At 41.4% G+C, this 23,890-nt stretch overlaps 2 protein-coding genes across 3 annotated transcripts in view; one reads left to right on the forward strand and one right to left on the reverse strand.

The window, feature by feature from the left end:
* LOC102789223 (exostosin-1b-like) overlaps positions 1–1,984 on the reverse strand; it is a 39,851-nt gene extending 37,867 nt beyond the window's left edge. The window contains exon 1 of the mRNA XM_006794924.2: positions 79–1,984. Coding sequence (XP_006794987.1) covers positions 79–1,031 — 953 coding nt within the window. The 5' untranslated portion in view covers positions 1,032–1,984. The remainder of the gene's footprint in view (positions 1–78) is intronic.
* Positions 1,985–11,411: 9,427 nt separating this feature from the next.
* Positions 11,412–23,836, forward strand: washc5 (WASH complex subunit 5). 2 transcript variants are annotated; one of them, XM_087848046.1, is made up of 29 exons: positions 11,412–11,587; positions 12,097–12,363; positions 12,893–13,038; positions 13,196–13,280; positions 13,485–13,585; positions 13,920–14,112; positions 14,224–14,376; positions 14,532–14,645; positions 15,098–15,269; positions 16,049–16,176; positions 16,510–16,639; positions 16,966–17,078; positions 17,539–17,705; positions 18,028–18,103; positions 18,907–19,017; positions 19,382–19,522; positions 20,043–20,123; positions 20,253–20,354; positions 20,518–20,697; positions 20,863–20,987; positions 21,133–21,295; positions 21,460–21,562; positions 21,636–21,715; positions 21,833–21,936; positions 22,102–22,231; positions 22,413–22,509; positions 22,752–22,905; positions 23,080–23,167; positions 23,443–23,836. In XM_087848046.1, the coding sequence occupies exons 2-29, from the start codon at positions 12,178–12,180 to the stop codon at positions 23,497–23,499; spliced, it is 3,480 nt and encodes a 1,159-aa protein (XP_087704172.1). In that variant the 5' UTR covers positions 11,412–11,587; positions 12,097–12,177; the 3' UTR covers positions 23,500–23,836. The 2 variants fall into 2 exon arrangements, with proteins under 2 accessions (XP_087704172.1, XP_087704173.1); XM_087848047.1 differs by lacking the exon at positions 11,412–11,587 and adding an exon at positions 11,724–11,743.
* The last annotated feature ends 54 nt before the right edge of the window (positions 23,837–23,890 follow it).

Below are 23,890 nucleotides of genomic sequence, written 5' to 3' on the forward strand. Positions count from 1 at the left end.
TACTGACAAAAATTAGTGGCAAGACAGACCTAGACTCTTGCAGTACAGCTAACCGGAAGATAGTTGTAAAGTACTTACTTGTCATATTCTGCATTGTCTTTGTTACAGCGTGCATCCTTGTGCTTCTGCCAGTCCTTCCCATGCTTACAGGTGGTGAGGAGGACTACATCCTCTGAGTTATGAATATGATATAAAGCATTCCTAGTGTCCGAACCTATTCCAGTTAGGTACCTTTTCCCCTTAAAAACAAGCATGTACTTTCTATAAGGGGGGATTGTGTTGTATTTCAGATAGCCCTTTTCCCCACCTGTCCTTGGGTGGTCTTTGGAGAAAAGAGGGATTGAAACGTCAAAGTCAGGCCGAAAGTTCTCTGTGCTGATGCTGGCTTTGGCCAACATGGCAAGGCCAATGTCAAAGCCAAGGTCCTCTGTGTAGTCCGGCCACGTGCCAGAATATAAATTAAAGATGATGTGGTTTTTGCCTCCATTCCACAGAGGGAGGCTCTGGATTTTTGCTTTCAGGTTGTGTACATACTGGGGAGAGAGCTGGTCCCGGTCCAGAGTGTCCAAACTCAGGACAAACAGGCATGCCTGCCCTGGGTCAGATGTGTAGAACCTGGAGCCTTCGATAGAGGACAATATGTTCTGATAACTCTCTGAAAGTTTTTCTCCTTTCTGTTGGGGGTATACGTAAACTTTAAAACCATTCCTCTCACACAGTGAGAAGTCAAAGCAGGACTCCATTCTGCAGCGTTTTCCCGTGTAAAGGCCCGAGTTAGCGTCCCTCTTCTGCCTGGGAGATATGTGTTCAGTGAGATCATCGCTCCGGTCCTGCTCCCAGGAGCTGAAAGGCTGCAGGTACCCCGACATGTGACGCCATCGCGCTCCGGGGCCATAACCGGAGAGTCTGCGGTCATGAGGCCGGCCGGGACCCCGTCTGGATAGGGGGACTTGTATCCCCCCTAAACAAAACAACAGTATGAGACATGCGCCGGTGGAGAACAGGATTAAGTAGCGTTTTTTGGCCTGCATGTGTCCTACAGTTTGGGATGAGATATGCGGCGCTGAATCCAAGAAGTCCCAAAGTTTTGGTTTCACCACCTCCAGCGGGAGCGTTCCGCCATCTTCCCCCGGGCTGCAAGGGCTGTGCGTTCACGTCTCCCTCCTTCTGCTTCAGATGCCTTTCACAAGTCCGAGAACTGATCCAACGCATGTGGGCGATTTATAAAGTTCATCCACCTCGTCTCCTCGTCAATAGTGGTATCGACTAGCTGACAGCAGGTTTTCCTATAGAGGAGAGTGACCCGGTGCTCTCAAATTCGGGCATCTCAAGACGCACCCTAGTTGCCTCTGTGTAATGCCACCTTCACTAAGCCATGTGCCATCGTTGTCACACAGAGTGTTGATTTCAAGTCAGCGACAAACAAACACGGCACCGCACAAAGTACAAACTTAACGTTAAAGCTGCGATGTATTTCCGACTTGTTGCCTGGACAGCTACAACTATTGTCCCTACTGGAAATTAAGAGCCGAGCGGCCACTTGAGCTCTGGACATTTACACAAACCTACACTTCGAGACACTGCCACAGTTCCCTCACAAACTGCACACAAAGATACGAGTATCGGTGTGGCTGTTAAATCTACACGGCGCATTGCTCCAGACTACAATGCTAGCTAGCCGGCTAACTAACTAGCTAGTTTCTGAAAACATTCCCGGTTAGCCTGTTAGCTCAGCGAGCTTCAACGCTGGTTGGAAGTACAGGCAACCAGAGACTCTACCCTCTACCTTTAAAAATAACACGTCTCTCCATTCAGCTCATTCTTCTCTCTTGTCGTCAAATCCACAGATTCGTTCCTCCGCAAATTTCTCGAGTAGTGTAAAGTATTCAAGTGGTGTTTCTCTCTCTTTCTCTCATACACACATACACAATAAGAGGAGTGCAGCAGAGACTGCAAGCCAAGCAGAGCAGCACGGCCGTCCCACTAGGACGACTGCTGATGGTGCTGTGACGTCCTTCCACGGCTCACGGTGCGTTACCATTGGCTCCGGTCACACCCGAGGCGGGCGGGGCTTTCCTCTTGCACCCATTCACATCTAAAAAAAAAAAGACAAATCAAGGAAAGAAAAGATTTCTGTTTTCTTTCCTTGATTTCCTTGAAAAAATAAAGTGGGCTTAAAATTGTGGTTTGACTATTTAACCATATGATGGTGTATGGGTTGTCAGTTATATAGACATAGATAACGAAAGTCCTTTAACTTAAACTGAGACTTGCTGGGCACACACTAAGTAATTCAGAAGTCGAGATTCAAGATTTTGTTTTCGGTGTTTTCTTTTTTTTCCATTAATGCTGACTTTAATGGGTAAAAATTAAATTAAATTTTATTTACCAAATCACAAACAACAGTCACCTCAAGGTGCTTTATATTGTAAAGGCCCTACAATAACAGTACATACAATAAATAACTGTATTTGTCATCCAAAATTAATTCAGAGCTAATATCATCAATATAACTAATACTTGCACCTCAACAGACTCATGAAGGTACTGGCCATAAAGATGCAGGATGTAGGAACTATATTGTATGGCTCATACAAGTATTTGCAGTTGTGTTTCAGTTTACAATAGATGATTATTCAGGAGATGCATCACTACCCTCTATTATACACTCTCCATCAATGAGAATGAGTCAGACAGAGGGCTGATGGACTTTAACAAAGAAAGTTTGGTAGATGGACTAGTTCCTGTGGATCACTATTCTTCTCTACTTCACCACTCAAAGGACTTTATACAACATGCCTCATTCACCTGTTTTTTCTATGCCCAAATGCTTTCTATCTGACATTCACACTCACTCACACTTCGTTGAATCCATCAGAGAAAAACTTGAGTTTCAGGATTATGTTTAAGGATACTTTGGCGTGCAGACTGGAGCAGCCAAGGATTGATCCACCAGCTTTCCAAATAGTAGATTACCTTGCTGAGCTGCAGCCTTTGGTGGCATTTGGTCTCTGTGTTAACAATGTTGATTAACAAAATGCTTTAACATTTGAAAATACCATAAAGGAGCATGTCTGCATTTTCCCAACCCCATCGATGCTGTCTGCTGGACAGTTACGGTGCATGCACTGGTCCTGCAGAAGTGTCGTTGAGCAAAACGTAGGATCACACCAGTGCTTTGAGTAGAACACTGATCCCACTGTTGAGTGATAAATAACAAGACAAATCCATCATTTTGGAGCCTGCAGACAAATGGAAAGTCATGCAAAAGGTTGAAAGCAGAATAGAGTTTGGCCTGAGAGGAACTGCAGCACTAAATGAGGACCAGCAGGACAATGGCACTGTGGTGCGTTACTCAGGTCTTTTCTGGCATGTAGTATGCCATAATGTGTTTTCACAGCTGCTGTGGACTGAAAGACTAGAAGTGATTTTGCAGAAGCGGGGAAAGAGCAAGGAGGAATGTGAAGCTGCGTTCCTCAGGAGCTGTGGACCAGCTATCTGCACTGCCTCGGTTCCCCATGGACCACTGATCAAAGACACGGAGTGATACAAAGGCCACCTCCTCCCTTCCTCTTTGTCTCTTGTCTTTCTGTCCCACTCAACCCACTCCTGCCTCCCCCCTCTCTTCATTATCCCTTCCTCCTGCTGCATTCCTTCCATCCCTCCTGTCTTTCATCCCCTTTTTACTGATTTCCAAGAGGGGGTGGCGCCGATGACTGATGTGAACACATAGATGTTCCTCTGCTGTTGCTGCTAAGATCATCAGCTGTGCCTTGTGTATAAGACAGAGTAAATACAAATCAGCAGAATATACAGGCAATTGGACTCCAGCAAGGGAGAAAAAGGGGAAAAAGCATAAAAAAACAATGAGGTTTTGCTTTTGTCTAACTATAATCCGCAGCTTAATGAGAATGTGGAGATGCTGTTTCCCTGCTGTTGCATTGTGTTTGCTGAACTGAGCACTGGCCAGATTTAGAGCAGCAGGGTGACTGAGCCAGAGCAGCACTCCCACTGTGTTATACACGCAACCATGCCAATATCTAATTTGGATGCACCCAGGTCAGCATAGTTTTCCCAGCCAGGCCGCGACTCAGCCAGCCAGCAGCCAAATGGAGATTTATTACTTCCTTCTGAGTACATTTTGAGGTCATTAATTTGCTGTTTGTTAATCACCGCAACACAACTGCAGTTTTGTTATCAAAATTCCACTCCCTTCGAAAATCTGTCAGAGCCATTCGGTGTGCTAGGCTACACACGTGCATGCTTATGTGTGGTTGTGTAAATGCGGCGTGCGTGCGTTCCTCTTTCATGTGCAGTTTAAGTGCACAGCCTTGGATGTAATCATTTCATTTCCACTCCCGAGTCAGACTGACAGCCTTGGTGAGGAGCCTCATACATCTGTGTTGACACTGAAAGGCATGAATCGCACCTGAGCCTATCAAGACGGAGAGTGAAATGAAGGGTTCATGGGAGACGTTTCTATGTCTTACATGTGCAGACAAGGATTAAAGTAGAGGGCTCTTTTTTGTACATCTGCCACCTTTTTCTCTAGTGGGAACAGGTTGTATTATTGGATTAGTTTAAGAGTCTTTAACAGTTTAACAGTGTATAAAATAGCTTTTGGGAAAGGAAAAGTTCAATATTTTGGGAAAATAACAAATGTCACCACAGACAGACTTGCTTATATTATTAAAGGGAAGGTGGGTCCGCAAAATCAATAGGAAGCATCCACCAGGAACAATGATTGTCTGCAGTACTGGATTGTAAGCCATTCAATAACTCTGGAGGTATCATGGAACTGACCAAAGTGGTAACGCACCAACAAATTAACATTGCAATGCTGTGCGTGGTCACAAAAATATCCCAAGAATCATAATCAGTACCTTGTGATTTTATTGAATCTCATTACAAGAAGCTTAGCATAAAGAGGCCATGGCTGCAGGTGAGCTCTGCCTTTAAAAGTCTGCACCTGTTCCCAGCATTCATATCTGTGATGTGCTACAGTCACAAGGACCTGTCACATAAATTTGAGAGGCAACTTCAAAGTGTTTTCACCCTGTCATGACCCAGATCATTCAGAGCGAAAAACCATGACCTGTTAAAGGATCAGTGTTCTGTCGCTTCTTGCTAATCAACAAGAGTGGAGAAGAATGATTGGGTAGAAAGGGAGTCAGGATATTTGTTGAATGTGACATAGCTCAAAATGTTTGGACAGTACTGTAAAATATATATTACATTTAACCAGTGTTGGGTAAGTTACTTTAAATTAGTAACTTAGTTACATTACTAGTAACTTCTATCAAAAGTAACTTAGTTACTTCAAGTTACTCGTTACTTTCAGAGTAACTAGTTACTAGGGAAAGTAACTTTGGTTTTACTCAGAATTTTCTTGTTAATGTGTTGCTTCCGTAACTGGATACCCAGCAAGATTGCCAGTCTTCTAGCTTGCTTACTTGCCACAAGTGCACTGTGCCACCTACCAATAGAAAGGAAAAAATAATGTGCACATTTCCACGAGAGAAATCCCACGCCTGATTCTATCCTAGCCTGCTTTTTACATCCAACACAAAAACTGCAGTCGTGGTGCTTTCGATTGTACTCAGAACTCGGAAATTCTGCCTTCTGAATAGGAAGATGTAAGCAACACCAGACTGCAGATGAGTTGCATACAGGGCTGGACTGGGACAAAAAATCGTCCCAGGCATTTTGACTAGAGACCGGCCCACCATTATAGGAAAAATCATAAAGCCTTTGAATGAAAATAAACACTGTTGTGACAGTGATGTACACTGTTCTGATGGTATATATGTATCAATCTATCAATCGTTTGTTGTAAGACTCAGATAATTATTTTTTTAAAAGTGAGACATTTTAAATGAGAATAAGAAAGTATTTCCTTGTGCCCCCCTTTCCTTTTTAATGCCCTACATGGAACCCTGGCAACACCTTGCTAGACCCGCCCCTGCACAGTTACCAGCTGTCATCTCCTGGTTTCATCTTCATGTTTCCCTCTCACCACATATTCAAACCGATATCATGACCAGCAGGTTTACAGCTGTGGCTCCAGCAAACATCAGCTGATACTTAATTAATATTAAATAAATTCTAACAACAGCTGATCAAGCTTAAAAGTGCTGCTGTTGTTTACCGCGACATCCACTGGTTTCCTCTTTTTGGCGAGTGGGCGATAAATAAACAAGAGAGAAAAGCTGATCAGCTGATCATTGATCAGTTTCATGATTGAAGTAGAAACAGGAGAGGGGGGGTGAGAGGATGAGAGAAGACGAGGCAGCTGTGCAGCGTAAACACAGAATAACTCCAGCTTTGTGTCTTTTTCATTGTAGCTGAAGTCCGGGACAAACTGTTCATTTTCACCTCAATACGAAACGCGTAATATTTTCTCTGAATACGAGACGATTCCGTTTTTTACGGGACGGTTGGCAACTCTAATAATTAACCTTATGAACAAAATAAAGTTCAACATCAGTAACATAGCACCCACCCAGCTGTATAGAAACTCCGTCATGCTAGCTAGCACGCAGTACGAAAAAGTCAGCATAACGAAAATAAACTCCACCTAAACCTGGTTCATATCTGACCCAGATGGACTGCAGGTTATAACTTCTTACCTGAAGTTCAGTTCACCTGACACTCTCGGACCAGCGGCCGCTTCAGGTCTCTCCTCTTGCCTCCCTTTTCCTTCATCCACCTGCTGGCTTCCACCACTTGCTAATGTTACTGAATCTGTGGAAGCTCCGCGATAGCCACCACACGAAGTAACGAATAACGAGCCTATCTAAATCCCAGTAACGAGTAACGCGTTCCTGGTTTTGGCATAATAACTAGTTACCGTGCTCGTTACCACAATAATAACGTAGTTACTGTAACGCGTTACTTAATAACGCGTTAGTCCCAACACTGCATTTAACATGTAAAGATTAAACTTAAAAGGAGCAGCGATATTTGTGAATCACTATCAACAAACTGTTATTCCTGTGGCTGTGTTAGAAATAAACTTGATTATAATGACTGCAATAGACGATTACCATCAAACATCCCCCTCTGTTTCCTTCTCTTCTGTTTGTATTTAAAGGAAAAAATAACAACCTAAAACCGCATTTAAATGAGAAGAACAAAAAAAGCACAATGTGCTCAATGTGCACAGCAGAGTGTGTGTGTTGGGACATCTCAATCACAGAGCAGAGATCAGGTTCAATTACACATGCAATAACTTTTAGGTCTCCATAGGCCCAGAAACCATTTATATGCTAATAAGTATGACAGCAGTAATGACTTGCAATAAAAAGACATCTGCTGCTTGATCGAATCTCATATTAGAGCATTACCACAATCAGCCTTTGCTATTTGACTTGAAACCACTTGTTAGCCTCGTAACTCCATGTGGGAAGTGTTTTGGCATCTAGAGTTAGTGATGTAATAACCCTTGTCCTGGCAGTTTTGTGCCTTTCTGCAGTGTGTGTCGGTGTTGTATTTGTGTCTCCACTTGCGTGCACTTAGGGAAAATTGAAACTGGTTGAGTAAGTGTCAATCATGTGAGCCAAAATTTTAACAGGGGCTATAAAATATGTAAAACCCCACTGGCATATCAGTGCAAAGATCTTTTTCTTCTTCTTTTTTATTTTGATCAGTATGCTCTTCAGAACCAATCCTACTGGAGTCCGGTCTTGAGTCTGATGTATCTTCATGGGAAAACTTCAAAGAGTCAACTCCTTTTTGCTCTCATCAATCATCTGGTATCAGTCTTTACAGTATCAAAAGAAACAACAACAACAAAGTTAACCCCATAAATGTTACTAAATGCCAACCATATATGGCAGCTAATTCTAACCCTAATTAGTTTTCATACATGATGGATCGAAAGAGTGAGGCACAGTATGCATCCTGTCTAAGTCCAATAAGAGAAGCCTGCTGCATGCAGCTCTCACTTCAAGGGCCTGAAACAAGATCAATGAAGAAGAATAGCAGTGGGACTGGACTACAAATTGAGCAGCTTTAATCACCTCGCACAGTTCACAGCGGTGTGAAAGTTCCAGCCATGAAAAGGTTTAATCACTAGTCAAGCTGAATAGAGTCAACTTGCTGTTAATAAAGGGCACATGGAGCCTGAGGGGGACACATGCATGTGTGTGCATGTGTGTGTATGTGTGTGTGGACTAATGCATCAAGTCACACACATGCTCACACCCATGCACGTCCTTGTGTTAGTGCACCCAGACCAGACATTACCCTCCTATAGCTGCTGAATACTGATAATAAAACGTCCAGTTTATAAATCTCAGAGTCGCTGTTTCTGAAAAATATTCAAAATTTGAAATTCGGCAAGTTAGTTAACACATGAAGCAGGTCACTGTCAGCCAATTGAGTGGCTTTACTTACAGAGAAGAATTACTTAACCTTACTGTCGATGGTCGCTGGCTGCTCAGGGGAGAGAGAGCGAGATCTGTCAATGCTCTTAATGGGCCTAGAAATGAGGGCTATTTAGTCATTCTCCTGTCGATGTTTAAATGAATATTCAATATGTGTAATATTACTCCCTGGGATAAAATTGCAGCCTTTTTTTCCCCGCTGTACACATTTGTCTAATATTTTTAGAATTAAAGCAGTTCTGCAGTGAGATCCCAGAAAGACCAATCAAGATAACAAGCACAGGAAAGCCTCAAGGCCCCTGAAGGTTAATGAAGAAGGTGTGTAATAAGAGACCTCATTAGTGAAAACCTTTCATGATGCTTCCCGGGAAACCCATATAGCTGACCCAGGTGCTACTGAGAATGTGACCTTGGTGTGCTGGTAAACAGGTAATGAATCCATCGGCTGCAGGGACACAGCGTGTAGCATGTGGACAGCTGGGTCAATGAAGAGGCAAGCAGTGAATCTAAATTGCATCGGTCTCTGTCAGGGGTTCTCTCTATAAAACGCTTTGGAATAATGCTACTCCAGTGGCTGGGCGAGAAAGGGAGCACATTAGGCATAGCCCTCTTTTGCCATATGTTACACCCCGTGTCCCATTTCCTTGTCAGTCACTACTCTGCACTAATGATGAAACTTAAAACCATTAAGGGCAATCTGTAAAAACAGCCTGAGACAGAGAGTCTTTTGTATCTCAGAGATAAGATGAGGTTAAGATGATAAAGCAATTTTGCAGGAAAAGACTGTCAGCCCTTGCACCACGTTGGAATTTAATTATGGGGGGGGGGGGGGGGGGGGGGCACACTGTACAGTCTGCTGTGGCACACAACGACATCAAATGGCCCGTGATTGAGATGAAACCTTGTTCTCGTCACACAGAGAGGTGGCAGGTCAAACAAACAGCTCTCGCCATCTGAATGCTATTAACCTCTGGCTCACACTGCTTTGAGGGAAGGGCCTGCCAGCGTGTTAGACTTATCGGCAATAAAGCTCCAATTCAATCAGAGTTTTGAAGGAAAAATGAAGGCTTGTACTAATTCATCCATGGTGGCCATGTGCTGGTCATAGAAACTTTTTTTTTATTTTTAAAAAATGTATTTATTTTTTAATCCAAGTTGGGAACATGCAAAAATAATGCTTCAGGCAAATATATTTTCATGCAACAGTAGTTAGAGAAAGGTCTGTTTCAGATGCCTGCAAGAAAACACTTTTTTTTAGGGGGTGATATTTGTCGACTGCAAACCATATTTTGAATTTCTTCCCTGTGGATTTAATTTCAGTTTAGATCCTATCCCTGTGGAGCAAGAAACCTGCACACAGTCTGGTCCTGAGTGTGTGGTGCAGCAGCAGCGAGAAAGACAAACTGAGGGTTTAGTGGATCTCTGTCGCCACCTAGCGGAAATATGCAAACATAAGGGATCTGCTTGATTTGACTTCAAAGTACAGGTGTTCTGACAAACAACCCTCCTTTGGCAAAACGTCCTACCGTAAGTAGTTTATGCACATTTCTGCTGTCACAGAGTTTTTCCACTACAAATTTAACTAGGTTTAACTTAACTCTGCCCATCACAGTATGCTTGTAGCTCATATTCATAAAGCCAGGACGGTTTGGCACTTCATTTTACCCGTCAAAGTATGTTTCTAGATCTTATTAACAAAGGTAGGATGATTTGCCACTTAATTTTAGCTGTTAAAATATGCTTCTAGCTCAGATGAACAAAGGTAGGACGATTTGCCACTTAATTTTAGCTGTTAAAGTATGCTTGTAGGCAGAGATGGGCAGTAACGCGTTACTTGTAACGCGTTACTGTAATCTGATTACTTTTTTCAAGTAACGAGTAAAGTAAGGGATTACTATTGCAAAAACGGTAATTAGATTACCGTTACTTTCCCGTAGGAACGCTGCGTTACTGCGTTACTAAAACCGTGATTTTCTTGCGAGAATGTCTCATGACAGTGACGTAAGCGAGTGCGACGTGTGTGACAACAGCTGTGTGCAGATCAACAATGGATCATATATCGAGTGCGGGAGAGAGTATGAGCGTGCAGCGTTTAAAGCGTGGACGTACTGACCTTATTTTGAGTTTGATTCCGTAAAAAGTGACAAAAACATTAGTGTCCGTTGTGCGTGGGAAGAAAATTTCTTTTTACAGCGAAAAAACCCCTAAACTTCCAAGCAAGCACCGAGTGCGCTACGACGTAAAGGGAAACTCACAGAGAAACTGCCGTATCCTTCCACTGACCGCTGCGGCACACCTGCACCAGGATAACCCTCCGCCTACCCTACTCCTGCTTTACAGGTGAAAATAGAGCAAAAGGACCGCTAGTCTTTGACTTTATTTATTTTCTGCTGTGTTTTACTTGCATCTGAAAGAGTGAGTGTAAACACTATATATATATATATATATATATATGATGTGCTGGAATGTGCAGAAAATAGGTTTAAATGTTAAACTAATTTCTTCCAGTCAGAGAATGGTGCATATAATTAAAATTTTGCTTCATGCATAAAGTTAAAAGATTAAAACTAACAGAACAAGTTTTAAAAAGAGACTTTTCCATTCGATTACATTTTGTATGATGGATTATGTAGAAAAAGTAGAATTGGGCTGAAAGATCTATCGCTTTATCGCCTATTCAGGTTGTAAATCATGTTTTTAAAAAGTAACTAAGTAACTAAGTAATTAATTACTTTTGAAAATAAGTAATCAGTAAAGTAACGGGATTACTTTTTTGGGGAAGTAATCAGTAATTAATTACTGATTACTTTTTTCAAGTAACTTGACCAACACTGCTTGTAGGTCACATTCACAAAGGTAGGACGGTTCGCCACTTAAATTCGTGTAGTGCGCATACGCAGAAACAACGGGTAGGATGGTTTGTCAGGTAGGATGGATTCCCAGAACACCTGCTTCAGTTAATCTTAGCTGCCCTTCTTATTACATGTTATAAATTCAGGAACGTTTATGCCATGGTGTGTTTCGATAATAAAACAAGCAGTAATACATCAGCCTATTACCATGTAGTGGAGGTCAAAGCGTTTGACAAAGTTGTTCCCGCTCGACTCCGGGGCAGTGGGTGAACAGAATCAAACACACCCAGCAGCAAAGTCATGTGGCTGGTCATGAGGAAGTAAACAGGGAAGAGGAGCTGCAAGGAGGTAAGTACCTTTCTCCAGCAGTGTTGGGGTTTTTAAACGGTACACTCTCGACTCAGACGTCAAAATGTAAAAGGGTAATCACTCACGTGATGTTTGGACCTGTGCACGCGCTCGTGTGTCATCTTCAGCGTAAGATTTAATGAAAGTAGTTAGCAGGTAGGCTACATGCTAACGTTAGCTCAGTGATAACTTATAGTTACAGGTTACAATCATATACTAACTTCGGTTCTGTTTTTGGTCTGTCTCTAAGAAACAGGAACATTGGAAAACCTTAAGGTTTTTAGGTTTTACAAACGCAGACACGTCAAGATTGAAATGTGAGAAAATGATGCTTATGAATGATAATAACATCTCCTCGTCGCAGTCAATTGTTGTAATAATGATGCCAATAGATTGTAATAAGCTCTTTCTGTTGTTTGTGCGACAAATGTCCTGCAGCTTCAGAAAGGCCTCAGAGAGCCTGCGTGCTGTTTTAAGTTCACTTTTTTCACTTTTCCTTTGTCTTTCAGGTGTAGCTACAGTATTTGCTGCAATAAAGCTTATTACACTATCTTCCTCCTCCTCGTCTTCCTCGTCCTCCTGTATCCATTATGGTGGACTTCCTGGCAGACAACAACCTGTGCGGCCAGGCTATCCTCAGGATAGTTTCCAGAGGAAATGCCATCATTGCTGAGCTCCTGCGCCTCTCTGACTTCATCCCTGCAGTTTTTAGACTCAAGGACAAAAGTGACCAGCAGAAATACGGAGACATTATCTGTGACTTTAGCTACTTCAAGGTATGAACTACATCAGGAATTCAAAAGATCCTTTCATTAGCTGGGACCACTTCCTCATTGAGATTTGGCAGGATTTCTAGTAGGCGGTAGGTGGAGTGAATATGAATTAGGGAAAGCCTCAGAGCGGATTGGCATTAGCTCTTGGGCCAGGCATGATCAAAAAATGTATGAAAAAGGATAATCTGATTGTAAAGTGTATTTTAATTCTGCTGCTGTTCACCGCTAACAAAACATGTACTGGTAGAAAGAGGGGAGTTTCACAGGGTTGCCGGTAGGTAGCACACAGTAGTGGCTGCAGTGACTCCAGAGATTGTATGGATATATGCCATGTGTCCGGAGGGGGACACATTGACTATTTGTGAACATTGTCAACTTTGTATGTAAAACTTTATATTCAGCCATGTATTTGACTTTAGTCTTCCTAAAAAGCAAAAGATAATAAAAGCAGTATTATTGCTTTAGTTTCAGCTGTCTTTCGGCATCGTTTGGATTTGCTTTGCATTGTCACACAATGTTGCTTCCTGTTCAGGGTCCTGAGTATTATGAAGGAAAGCTGGAAGCCAAACCGGAGCTTCAGGACTTGGATGAAGAGTTTAGAGAGAACAACATCGAGATTCTGTCAAGGTTCTATCTGGCTTTTGAGAGCGTCCACAAATACATAGTGGATCTTAACAGGTATAATGAGATGGAATTATTGGAATTAATTATGTCTTAATCAAATAGAAACTAAAACCACAGTGCTTGACCGTGAGGAACACTGTTTTCTGTTTAACCACATGCTAAAAAGCCCTGTTTTAAAAGATGTCAATGAGCTATTTTTCCCTCTCTTAAGATATTTGGATGACCTACATGAGGGTGTTTATATTCAGCAGACCTTGGAGACTGTGCTTCTAAATGAGGATGGGAAACAGCTCCTAGTAAGTAACACAAATGCAAATTCATTTAAATTTTGTAACATTACAAAACAAGTCTGCATTACATGCAGGCTTACATCTTTAAATATCTGTTCCTGAATTGGTTAGAATTAGTCGCCCGTGTCAGGTGAATGTGCATGCTTAACCCTCAAAACGAAACGAAACGGCACTCCAGGAACTGATTGGTCATGTTTTCTCTTCTCCCAGTGTGAAGCTCTCTACCTGTATGGAGTCATGCTGCTGGTTATTGACCAAAAAATTGAAGGAGAAGTCAGAGAGAGGATGCTTGTTTCCTATTATAGATACAGGTGCGCTTGTGACTCACATCCCCACACATCCACATGACACTCTCTTTGTGACTCACTTGCTCAGTGCACTCCAATCACCTGTTAGCCAGTGAGCTTGCTTCCAGTGAGGGTGAGTCACTTACTTGACTCACCAAAAGGTTAACTCCTGTGTCAGTTTAAGCTGACACAAAAGTGTACACTACACACAGAGGGATGCTGTTTACCCATAAATAACATTCCAGTTGTATTTCACGGCTATTAATAATTCTTCTTCTTTATATTATTACTTTTTTGGGGGTTATACTGGCACCAAAAATGCATTCTTCTATTTGGAAAAACATGTTTTTTTCTTCAGTGCTGCCCGTTCCTCGGGCGACTCCAACCTGGATGATATCTGTAAGCTCCTGCGTAGCACCGGCTACTCCAGCCAGCCTGGAGCCAAACGACCAGCCAACTACCCAGAGAGCTACTTCCAGAGAGTTCCCATCAGTGCCACTTTTACTAGCATGGTCATTGGGAGGCTGCGCTCGGACGACATCTACAACCAAGTGAGAAACATTTGGTCCAAAATCTCTTTGTGGTTAAACTAAATAACAGATCTTGTCCCACCATGTTTCCCTTATTACACATTTTTAAGACGTTTTCCTCCTCTCCTCCAGGTTTCTGCGTATCCTCTACCAGAACATCGCAGCACAGCACTGGCTAACCAGGCGGCCATGCTCTACGTCTGCCTCTTCTTCAGCCCCTCCATACTGCACACCCAGCAGGCAAAGATGCGGGAGATAGTGGACAAATACTTTCCTGATAATTGGGTGAGGCACTTGTTAAGTCTTTTCCATTTGCAGTAGATCTGAATACAAACATCTTTATAAAATGTTATGTCATTTATTTTTAAATGTGTGCCATGTTTTGGCTCAGTTTTTTTTTCATGTTGAGCATATTTTTCTCAAGTATAGTCTCTCTGCAGGTTATCAGCATTTACATGGGGATCACAGTGAACCTGGTGGAAGCCTGGGAACCATACAAAGCTGCCAAGACTGCGCTCAACTACACCCTGGACTCTGCTAACATCAAAGAGCAGGTATTAAAAAATACATTAGCTTCAATGTCAGAGAGACCTCCGATTCTTTCATTTACAGTCCTGCAGTGTGCTTATTTGTTCTGTGCGGGTAGTGATGACAGCGTGCACAGAATTTGTAACAGCACAGAATGTAAACAGAAACAAATTTCAGGAAGCCATTCATAAACTTTTCCCGGAAAGCTCATTTAAAATATGGGGATGCCTGTAGGGCTGTACGCTGTAAGAGTCATTAAAAAGTCCTTTCTCTCTCTCTCTCTCTCTCTCTCACACCACACATACACACACGGCAGGAGGAGCTAACTGAATAATCCACATTTAGTCTTTCACCTGCAGACCAGGCCATTCTTACTAATGACCACTAGTGGGAGTGAATGTATGAATAATTGACTACCCCGAATGAAAGATGGTGCACTGTATACAAGAGCCATGTTTTTTTTTCACCATACGTGTAGGCTACTCGGTATGCAGCCAGCATGGAAAGCCTGAGGCCTCAGGTGCAGCAGCTGCTAAAGGAAGGTTTCCTCAGGGAGGAAATTATCTTGGACAACATCCCAAAACTGCTCAACTGTCTGAGAGACTGCAATGTTGCTATTCGCTGGCTGATGTTGCACTCTGCAGAGTCAGGTGAGATACTGCGGTTTCTTTTTTCCTCATTTACATTGGTGTAAGCACTTGTGTTGCATTTACAGTCCTGTGAAAAACAAAGTAAACCCCATAATTCAGCTTGTAAAAAAAGACTTTTAACATCAACAACTGGAAGTATTTTTTTCTGTATGACACTGTGGAGGACTTTTTGGCCCACTCTTCTTTACAGTGTTGCTTCAGTTCAGAGCATATCTCTTTTAAATGCCACAGCATTTCAATCAGGTCAAGGTCTGGATCTTCACTGGCCATCGCAGCAACTATATTCTTTTCCTTTTCAGTTTTTCCGAAAATACACACACCAAACTAACTGTTTAGTTATTTTTAACTTCCTCTGAGCATTCCACAGTCTGACCTGTAGGGTGATGCTGGCACATCCACTTCTGGGAAGATTGTGGTATTCTCTTAGCACACACCTGAATGCTCCAGACCAGAAAATTGCCAAAACGTCAGCTTTTATAGAGGTGCTGACACTTGCTAATGATGCATCAAGTGCATTTGATTTAGCAGCACCTGGCTGCCACTTCGCTCCTATGGGAGCAGTAAGGGTATTCTGAAAACGATTTTACACATGACTGTAAATGTGTAAAGTCAAGGATGAGTCTGAAATGAACTCTGAAATCTGATCCTTAATTTTAATTTACCTGTATTGAAATGACACTGTTCGTAGAGTAAATGTCCAATGAAGTCCAAACATTTATAAGGGTGATGTTGGTGAAAATAGTGTATTGATTTGTGATCAGTCATCCTCTGTCTCATAGCCTATGACCCAAACAACAAGCGCCTTCGTCAGATCAAAGACCAAGTACTTAATGACTCCAAGTACAAACCTAAGATCCTTTTCCAGCTGCTGCTCGACACAGCTCAGTTTGAGTTCACACTCAAAGAGGTGAGTCTTTCATCAGTGTTACATAATATAAATGATCACAGGGAAAAAAGTGAAAAATGTTAAAGACAAAAGTGTAGCATTTCTTTAAAGTGATCTTTTCTCGTTTTTAAAGAGTAAAAATGGAAAATGAGTTCCTTTATAATTTCAAAGTGATCTGTCCAGCTGTAGTCCTCGTTAGGTGTGTCCGCCTGGTTGCCTGTTAGCCTGCTGTCAGGTAGCATATGGCTAGCCTGTGTGTCATTTGGAGAGGACACAAATGTAATGTTCTAATTACGCATCTCATCTGACTAATCCTCCCTCATCAGCTTAGCATCTGCGCTATTCCTCTTCCAGATGTTCAAGCAGATGCTGTCAGAGAAGCAGATCAAATGGGAGAGCTACAAGAAGGAGGGATCAGAGAGAATGACTGAGCTGGCTGAAGTCTTCTCTGGTGTCAAACCTCTTACCAGGGTGGAGAAAAATGGTGAGTTACACAGTGAGAATGGATAAGGTGAAGACTTACACACAGCGTTGAAAAGTAGTTCTGACTATCGGAGCCTCGGGCATGCAGCTTGGATTATTTCACTGTTGGGACATGAAATCTTAAAAGATTTTAAGCTTGAAGGCGTTCAGAGGAAAACGTTGAGGCAGGGAAACAAGATGGAAAAAATGCATTAAAAGTACACACGCAGGGAGCGGCGGATTAAATTTACATCTGTCATACTTACCTCGAGCGTAGCTGCCGCTTGTGAAATACTTTGGTAACATTTTGTATCTGCTTCAATGACACACTTTTACTGTCCTTGGCAGAGAACTTACAGGCCTGGTTCAGGGAAATCTCAAAGCAGATTGAGTCTTTGAACTATGAAGACTCCACGGCTGCTGGGAGGAAGACGGTCCAGCTGATACAGGCTCTTGTAGAGGTGAGCATGATAATTATATTTCAGCATGGCTTTACATTTTTGAATTAGCACTGTGTAAGGTAACAATGGTGCTAATACTATGTTTTGATTGCCTTAACTTCATGCATAGAAAACAAGCAAATCCAAGTACAATGTTTCAGAATGGTGGAAAAATTAAGAGATGATTTTTTTTTACTGCTATTAAATGCATGTAAATAGAAAGACAGAGGATTATGTAATAGGAATATTGTGTTGGCACAGTGGCATCATTTTCTGCTCTGTCCTGCCAACATATATTAAAAATACTGAACTGGAACTAATCGAATTTGGCAGCAAAGCTTGGAACATGTTTATATAAAGCTGCTGATAATTGCAAGAAATGTAATCAATACCAATACAAACTTATTATTACTATTTTAAAAAATATTGAAAGGAAGGCTGTCAGACTGTACCTATAAAACCTTCTCCTTTTGGACTTCAGGTCCAGGAGTTCCACCAGCTGGAGTCCAACCTGCAAGTTTGTCAGTTCTTGGCTGACACCAGGAAGTTCCTGCACCAGATGATCCGCACAATCAATATCAAAGAAGAAGTCCTTATTACCATGCAAATAGTTGGAGATCTGTCCTATGCGTGGCAGATTATTGACAGGTATTTACTTATTTGTTTACGTAATAAGCAAAATAAGGCCAGCGTAAAGTAGATAGTTTAACTAGTGTCATATATAGACACAGTATCTCTTAACTTTGTCATCAGGTTAGTGAATCTTAGTGGAGCACAGTCACTGTGCTCTTCACTTGGTTTCCAAAACACAGCAGCAACTTATTCTGCTTACCTTTCTATGTTGCAAACCATCACAAAACCACCACAGAACACTGCAAGTGTTTTGGCTTTGATTTATTTCACTTGTGTTTTTGGTTTGTCTGTGTTGATGAATTCGTCTTTTTTTCCTGACTTGTGCTTTATTTTACAGCTTTACATCCATTATGCAGGAGAGCATCAGAGTCAACCCATCCATGGTTACCAAACTGAGAGCTACATTTCTGAAGGTGAGGGTCTATTTATGTCTAGGAGTGGGACAAAATATGCCGATTACAATACATCCCACTGCTTCCTCTTGCAAAATGACTGTCGACTCGGTGCTAAACAGTGTTATTGTTAAACAGTTTGACTTTTCAGATTCACTGCTTCTTGACTCACTGTAGTAGCACTCATTATTTAGCATATTAGAGCTACTTTCCCCCTTCAGTTGCACCAATATCTTCATGCATCACAGATAAATGTCTTGCGAAATGTATGAATATTGCAGATTCACTGTGGTAGCATTTCATGAACAAATTTACACGTCCAGCATATACACAGTCGTTTTTGGACTATTCTTAATGCAGCTGTTTACACCGATCACATAACTTTGCTGAACGAATTTGCAACATTCATTTTTTTGAATCAAGCTGAACTTTTCAGAATTTTTAGATCCAAATAAACAAATCTGACTAATCAAGCCACTGCATTTGTCGACGAGTGTGATGTTGCTCTAAACACGCAAAGGTGCTGAATATACAAATTTAAAAATTAATACTTTTTTGCCTCAAAACTTCAGTTTCTTCCTTTTCTTGTTTAGAAACATCAGGAGCTTCCTTATGATTTGTGTCAACTTCATTTTTTGTTCTGTGTATTTTTTAAGGACAAATTGTCCGCTAAAACGTATACATTACACAAGTATGCATCCAAAAAATTCGGAAATTCGTGGCACTTTTTTGCAGTCTGCTCACGTGGACCATCGTCTCGATATGGAGAAATGTTACCTGTGATTTAAAAATGATTTTTTCTCTGTGTGTGTGTGTGTGACCAGCTGGCGTCTGCATTGGATCTTCCATTGCTGCGTATCAACCAGGCCAACAGTGCTGACCTGTTGAGTGTTTCTCAGTTCTACTCTGGAGAGTTGGTGTCCTATGTGAGAAAGGTAGTGTATGATGTCATTTTTTCTGCTTCTCTTTCCTCTTACAAAAGCTTCTGCTTTGAAATGTTTTGGTCTAATATTCTCCTCGTGTGTAGTCTCGTAATTTTAACAAATGAGCTCTGTGTGCTGCAAACTGTTTGTCAGTATCAGTGCTGTAGCAGCTGCAGGAATGATGAATTTTTGAAAAACCATCTGTTTGGCAAATGTACTCAAAAAGAAGTGCTTAGTGCATCTGTACCTTGACGTTGTGGTAACTTCTTAGCTATAACTTTATGCTGGAAGATTTTTTCCTTCTGGCTGTACTCGAGATCCTTGATCTAATGGATATACAATAAACAGTCCTTTTTTTTAATCTTCTTGCTTCCAGGTGCTGCAAATTATCCCAGAGAGCATGTTCACTTCGCTGGCCAAAATAATCAAGCTTCAGATCCACGACATTATGGAGGTGCCCACACGGCTGGATAAGGACAAGCTAAAGGACTACGCCCAACTGACGGCTCGCTATGAAGTGAGACAAACTGATGTGTATGAAACTGTCTCCTTCCCCTTGAGTGTTGATCAGAATGTCATTGACGTAAAGAAAGGGGGAAAAAAACATCTTCAGATGTTGTATAAAATAAAATAATAAAAAATAGATAAGAGAGCTCATTTTGTTCTGTTTTGATCTCGCCTCATCAGCTGTATGGGAGTCAGAGGCAATCATGCTAACATTTTTCAATCTGCTCACAGCTTTTGATGTGAAATACAAATTGGAAAAGGAAGCGTGATATGGAAACAGATTGTGCCAGCAGACTTAGTTGAATTGGATTAATTAGAGTGTGAAGTACTGAAGTTACTTTTTAATTTTTTTTCAGTCATATTTGGAATTGCAGTCCAGTGCCTTGAAATGAAAATAAGATCATTTTTTTGTTTTTTAGACTGAAAATCAAACAAAACATTGGCTTTTATATCAATGATTGATATCAATATTATTCATATATATTATATTTTTGCATGCCTAATCATCGTTCTGCTCTGTGTCTTTGCAGGTGGCAAAACTAACTCATGACATATCTATTTTCACTGAGGGCATTTTAATGATGAAGACTACTCTCGTTGGGATCATCAAGGTAAATGCAGTGATTAAGGTTTCTGGACTTTGAGAACAAAGATTTCTGTCTTTCAGAAGATTAATACAATCCTGCTGAGGGATTTGGTGCAGCACAGGTTTGCTTTATTAACACACTGTGATGTTTAAGGTGGATCCTAAGCAGCTTCTGGAGGATGGCATCAGGAAGGAGCTGGTGAAGAGGGTGGCTTATGCACTGCACAAAGGCTTAATATTCAATCCAAAGGCAAAGGTGAGACGCTACACCTGTTGTATGTTATGGATTATTAATCATCAGATAAAGTTTGTGATATATTTGCTCCATGTTGACCAGTTTCCATGTTGTTTCCCAATGATATTGAGGGATTAACAGCAGTGAAATAAAATAATAGAGAAAAAATACTGAACTCTTTCAGCCCAGTGAACTGATGCCCAAGTTAAAGGAGATGGGCGCCACCATGGATGGCTTCTACAGGTCGTTTGAATACATCCAGGACTACGTCAGCATTTATGGCCTTAAAATCTGGCAGGAGGAAGTGTCCCGCATCGTCAACTATAATGTGGAACAGGAGTGCAACAGTTTTCTCAGAACCAAGGTCGAACTTCACACTCTTTCTCCTTTTCCCTGAGTAGTGCACTGAGAGCAGTTTGTCCCTGACTAATAGATTTTCTTATCTATCAGTCAGGGGCGCGTTCTAGTTGTTTGGCTGTTTCTCAGTAATAGCAGTTGGCTGATTGGCTTGTTTCTTGCTTCTCTTCAGATCCAGGACTGGCAGAGCGTGCACCAGTCCACCCACATTCCTATTCCCAAGTTTCCCTCTGTGGATGAGTCTGCTACCTTCATCGGTCGTCTCTGCAGAGAAATCCTCCGAATTACTGATCCCAAGTATGTCTCCTCAGACATAACAGTGGAAGTGAAATAAGAGTTAGCGAAATTAGCAGAATAATTGAGTTTATATCTGAGGATGGAGGAGAAAAAATCTTTGGTTATGCAGGTTATTGATGGTGGAATAAACTGATTCTTTCTATAGGGTGACATGTTACATTGACCAGATGAATACCTGGTATGACCTGAAGAGCCACCAGGAGGTGACTAACAACAGATTGTTCTCTGAGATCCAGAACACCCTTGGTACATTTGGCCTTAACGGACTGGACCGCCTGCTCTGCTTCATGATTGTCAGGGAACTTCAGGTATTTACCCCAATATTTACCTCAGTATCCCCCCACTCCCAAAAAAAAAGATGCCATTCAGGTCAGCAAAGATCAAACCCTGAAATCATGTCAATCTTGGTAGTATCTTTAGTGCATTTAGTATGGCTCCCAGATTGTAGTAATGTGTGTGTTTGTCTCATCAGAACTTCCTGACAATACTTCAGAAGACCATCCTGAAGGACAAAGCTGTGGTGGAGGTCTTCAGAACATTGCAAGGTGCCGTCAGTCCAGTCCAAGGCATTGTGGGTAGGTATTCACTTAGAGAATCTATAGCCTGCCTTTTCTTGTACAGATCTAATTATTGTTTTTGTTGCTGTAGCTAATGCCAGCAAAGTCTACAGCAGTGCTGTGGCCAAATCCCAGAAGATCTGGGGTACATATCTGGAAGCCATCATGAAGGTACTGCTCCATGTTCCCACGTTAGTCAATAGAAAAGAAAAGTTTTTTTTGGTCTTTATTGTCACAATTTTCTGATGAAGAGATTAAAATAATTTTGAATGCATGTGTTTATTGAAGGTTGGTCAGATGCAGATTCTCAGACAGCAGATCGCTAATGAGCTTAACTACTCCTGCAAGTTTGACTCCAAACACCTGGCGGCTGCACTGGAAAACCTCAACAAGTCTGTATATTCTTACCATAATGGCACTGAATTGTTTTTATGTTTTCTTTACTCACCCCCCAAGTGCTACTCTGACTTTCATGATGGATGCTCCTGCTAATTGTATCATGTCTGTTTTAGTCTCACACTGTTCTTTTATGCTGACTCTGATTATGTTCTTGCCAGGTCTCTGCTGGCAGACATTGAGGCCCATTACCAGGACCCATCCCTGCCTTATCCTAAAGAGGACAACACTCTTTTGTACGATATCACTGCCTACCTGGAGGCTGCTGGCATTCACAATCCTCTCAACAAGGTTTGAACAGAAGGGGCATCTCTTCTCACATAATCAGTTAGCCTTGTTCTGATTTCACCTGAATCGAAATGAGTTTTTTCAATGACGACCACAAAATGCAAGCTGTTTTTTTGCTTTCTTTGGCTGTACATTAGCAGATGTTCGTGTTCAGACTTTTTTGTTCTACTTATGCTTCACACAGATCTACATCACTACAAAGCGCCTCCCGTACTTCCCCATCATCAACTTCCTCTTTATTATTGCTCAGCTGCCTAAACTTCAGTACAACAAAAACCAAGGTGATTTTTTCCCCATTAGTTCACTGTAACCTGTTTGAAGTTGATAAGAGATCAAGTTATACAGTTTTGAGTACAATGGGTACCCTGCCGCCTCTTCACTTAGTTCAGTTGCAGCAGACTATTATTTTTCAAAAAGCGGCATTAAATCTTATGGATTTGTTTTTCCCCACATTTTTCTGCTAACGCACAGTCCCTGAATGTCTCTGAATGTGGTCTTAATTTGATGTTTTGTGTTATGGCAGGAATGACCTGCAGGAAAGCAACAGACCCGGTCGACTGGCCTCCACTGGTGCTCGGCTTGCTCACCCTGCTCAAGCAGTTCCACTCCAGATACACACAACAGTTCCTGGCTCTCATTGGTCAATTCATCCGCTCAATCATGGAGCAGTGCACAAGGTAGCAAAACAGACTTCACAACTTCAGAAAGATTTCTAAAATAAGATTCGAAATCAAATATTCTGTGTGGTAGGTTTCTTTGGTGATGATTGTGGATCGTGTAACCGGACATAAAATGTATCTGGTTATAGCCTCATGAAATCATATTAAAGCTTCCGTTTGATCCTGTTATAGTCAGAAAATCCCTGACATGCCTTCTGATGTGGTGGGAGCTCTGATGTTCCTTGAAGACTACGTGAAGTACACAAAACTGTCACGTAAGGTAGGTGCAACTTTCCCTATATTATTTGTGTTAGTGTTAGAAAATATTTTAAGAGGTTGTAAATGATAAGAGTTGACAAAGTTGACAGTACCCAGGTGTACTGTAGAGCTGAAATGTTGAAACATCAATATGCTTAGGAGCATTATTATTGGACAGCCAGATTTAATACCCATCAGCTATGGGAAAAAATTTTAAAATACTATTTTTTGCATCTGTACTCTACTATATTTGTGTAACAGTAACATGTGTCTCCTTGTGTTTTCTGTGTTTTTAAGGTGGCGGAAGCTCATGTGCCCAGTTATATTTTTGATGAGTTCAGAACAATACTGTGAAGATATGGATGAAGATTTTCATTTAAAGATTTGGGTTTTTTGCCGAATGTTTTTTCACTGCAGACATTTTGTCTCAATGTAGTGACTGCACAGGTGTTACTAATAATTAACAACTGATTTGTTATGTTTATGTGCTCCAGCAAGCGTGACCACAGGTATTAATACTATTTTATTATTATTCACTGTGCCTATTCTACAGTGATATGTCAAATGTGGGGCCTTTTGATTTGTTTACTTACATTTCATTCTGCTAACTATCAGTGTCTTGCACTTACAGATTGTAAATTAAAAGAACATTAAAATGCAAATAAATCACTCTTACACCTTTATGTACTAAGATTCTGTGCCATTTATAAATCAAATGGATTAATAAATACGATTCTTTCTATTA

This window comes from Neolamprologus brichardi, chromosome 11 (genome assembly GCF_056152115.1).
Source record: "Neolamprologus brichardi isolate AB-2024 chromosome 11, ASM5615211v1, whole genome shotgun sequence".
Lineage (NCBI taxonomy): Eukaryota > Metazoa > Chordata > Actinopteri > Cichliformes > Cichlidae > Neolamprologus > Neolamprologus brichardi.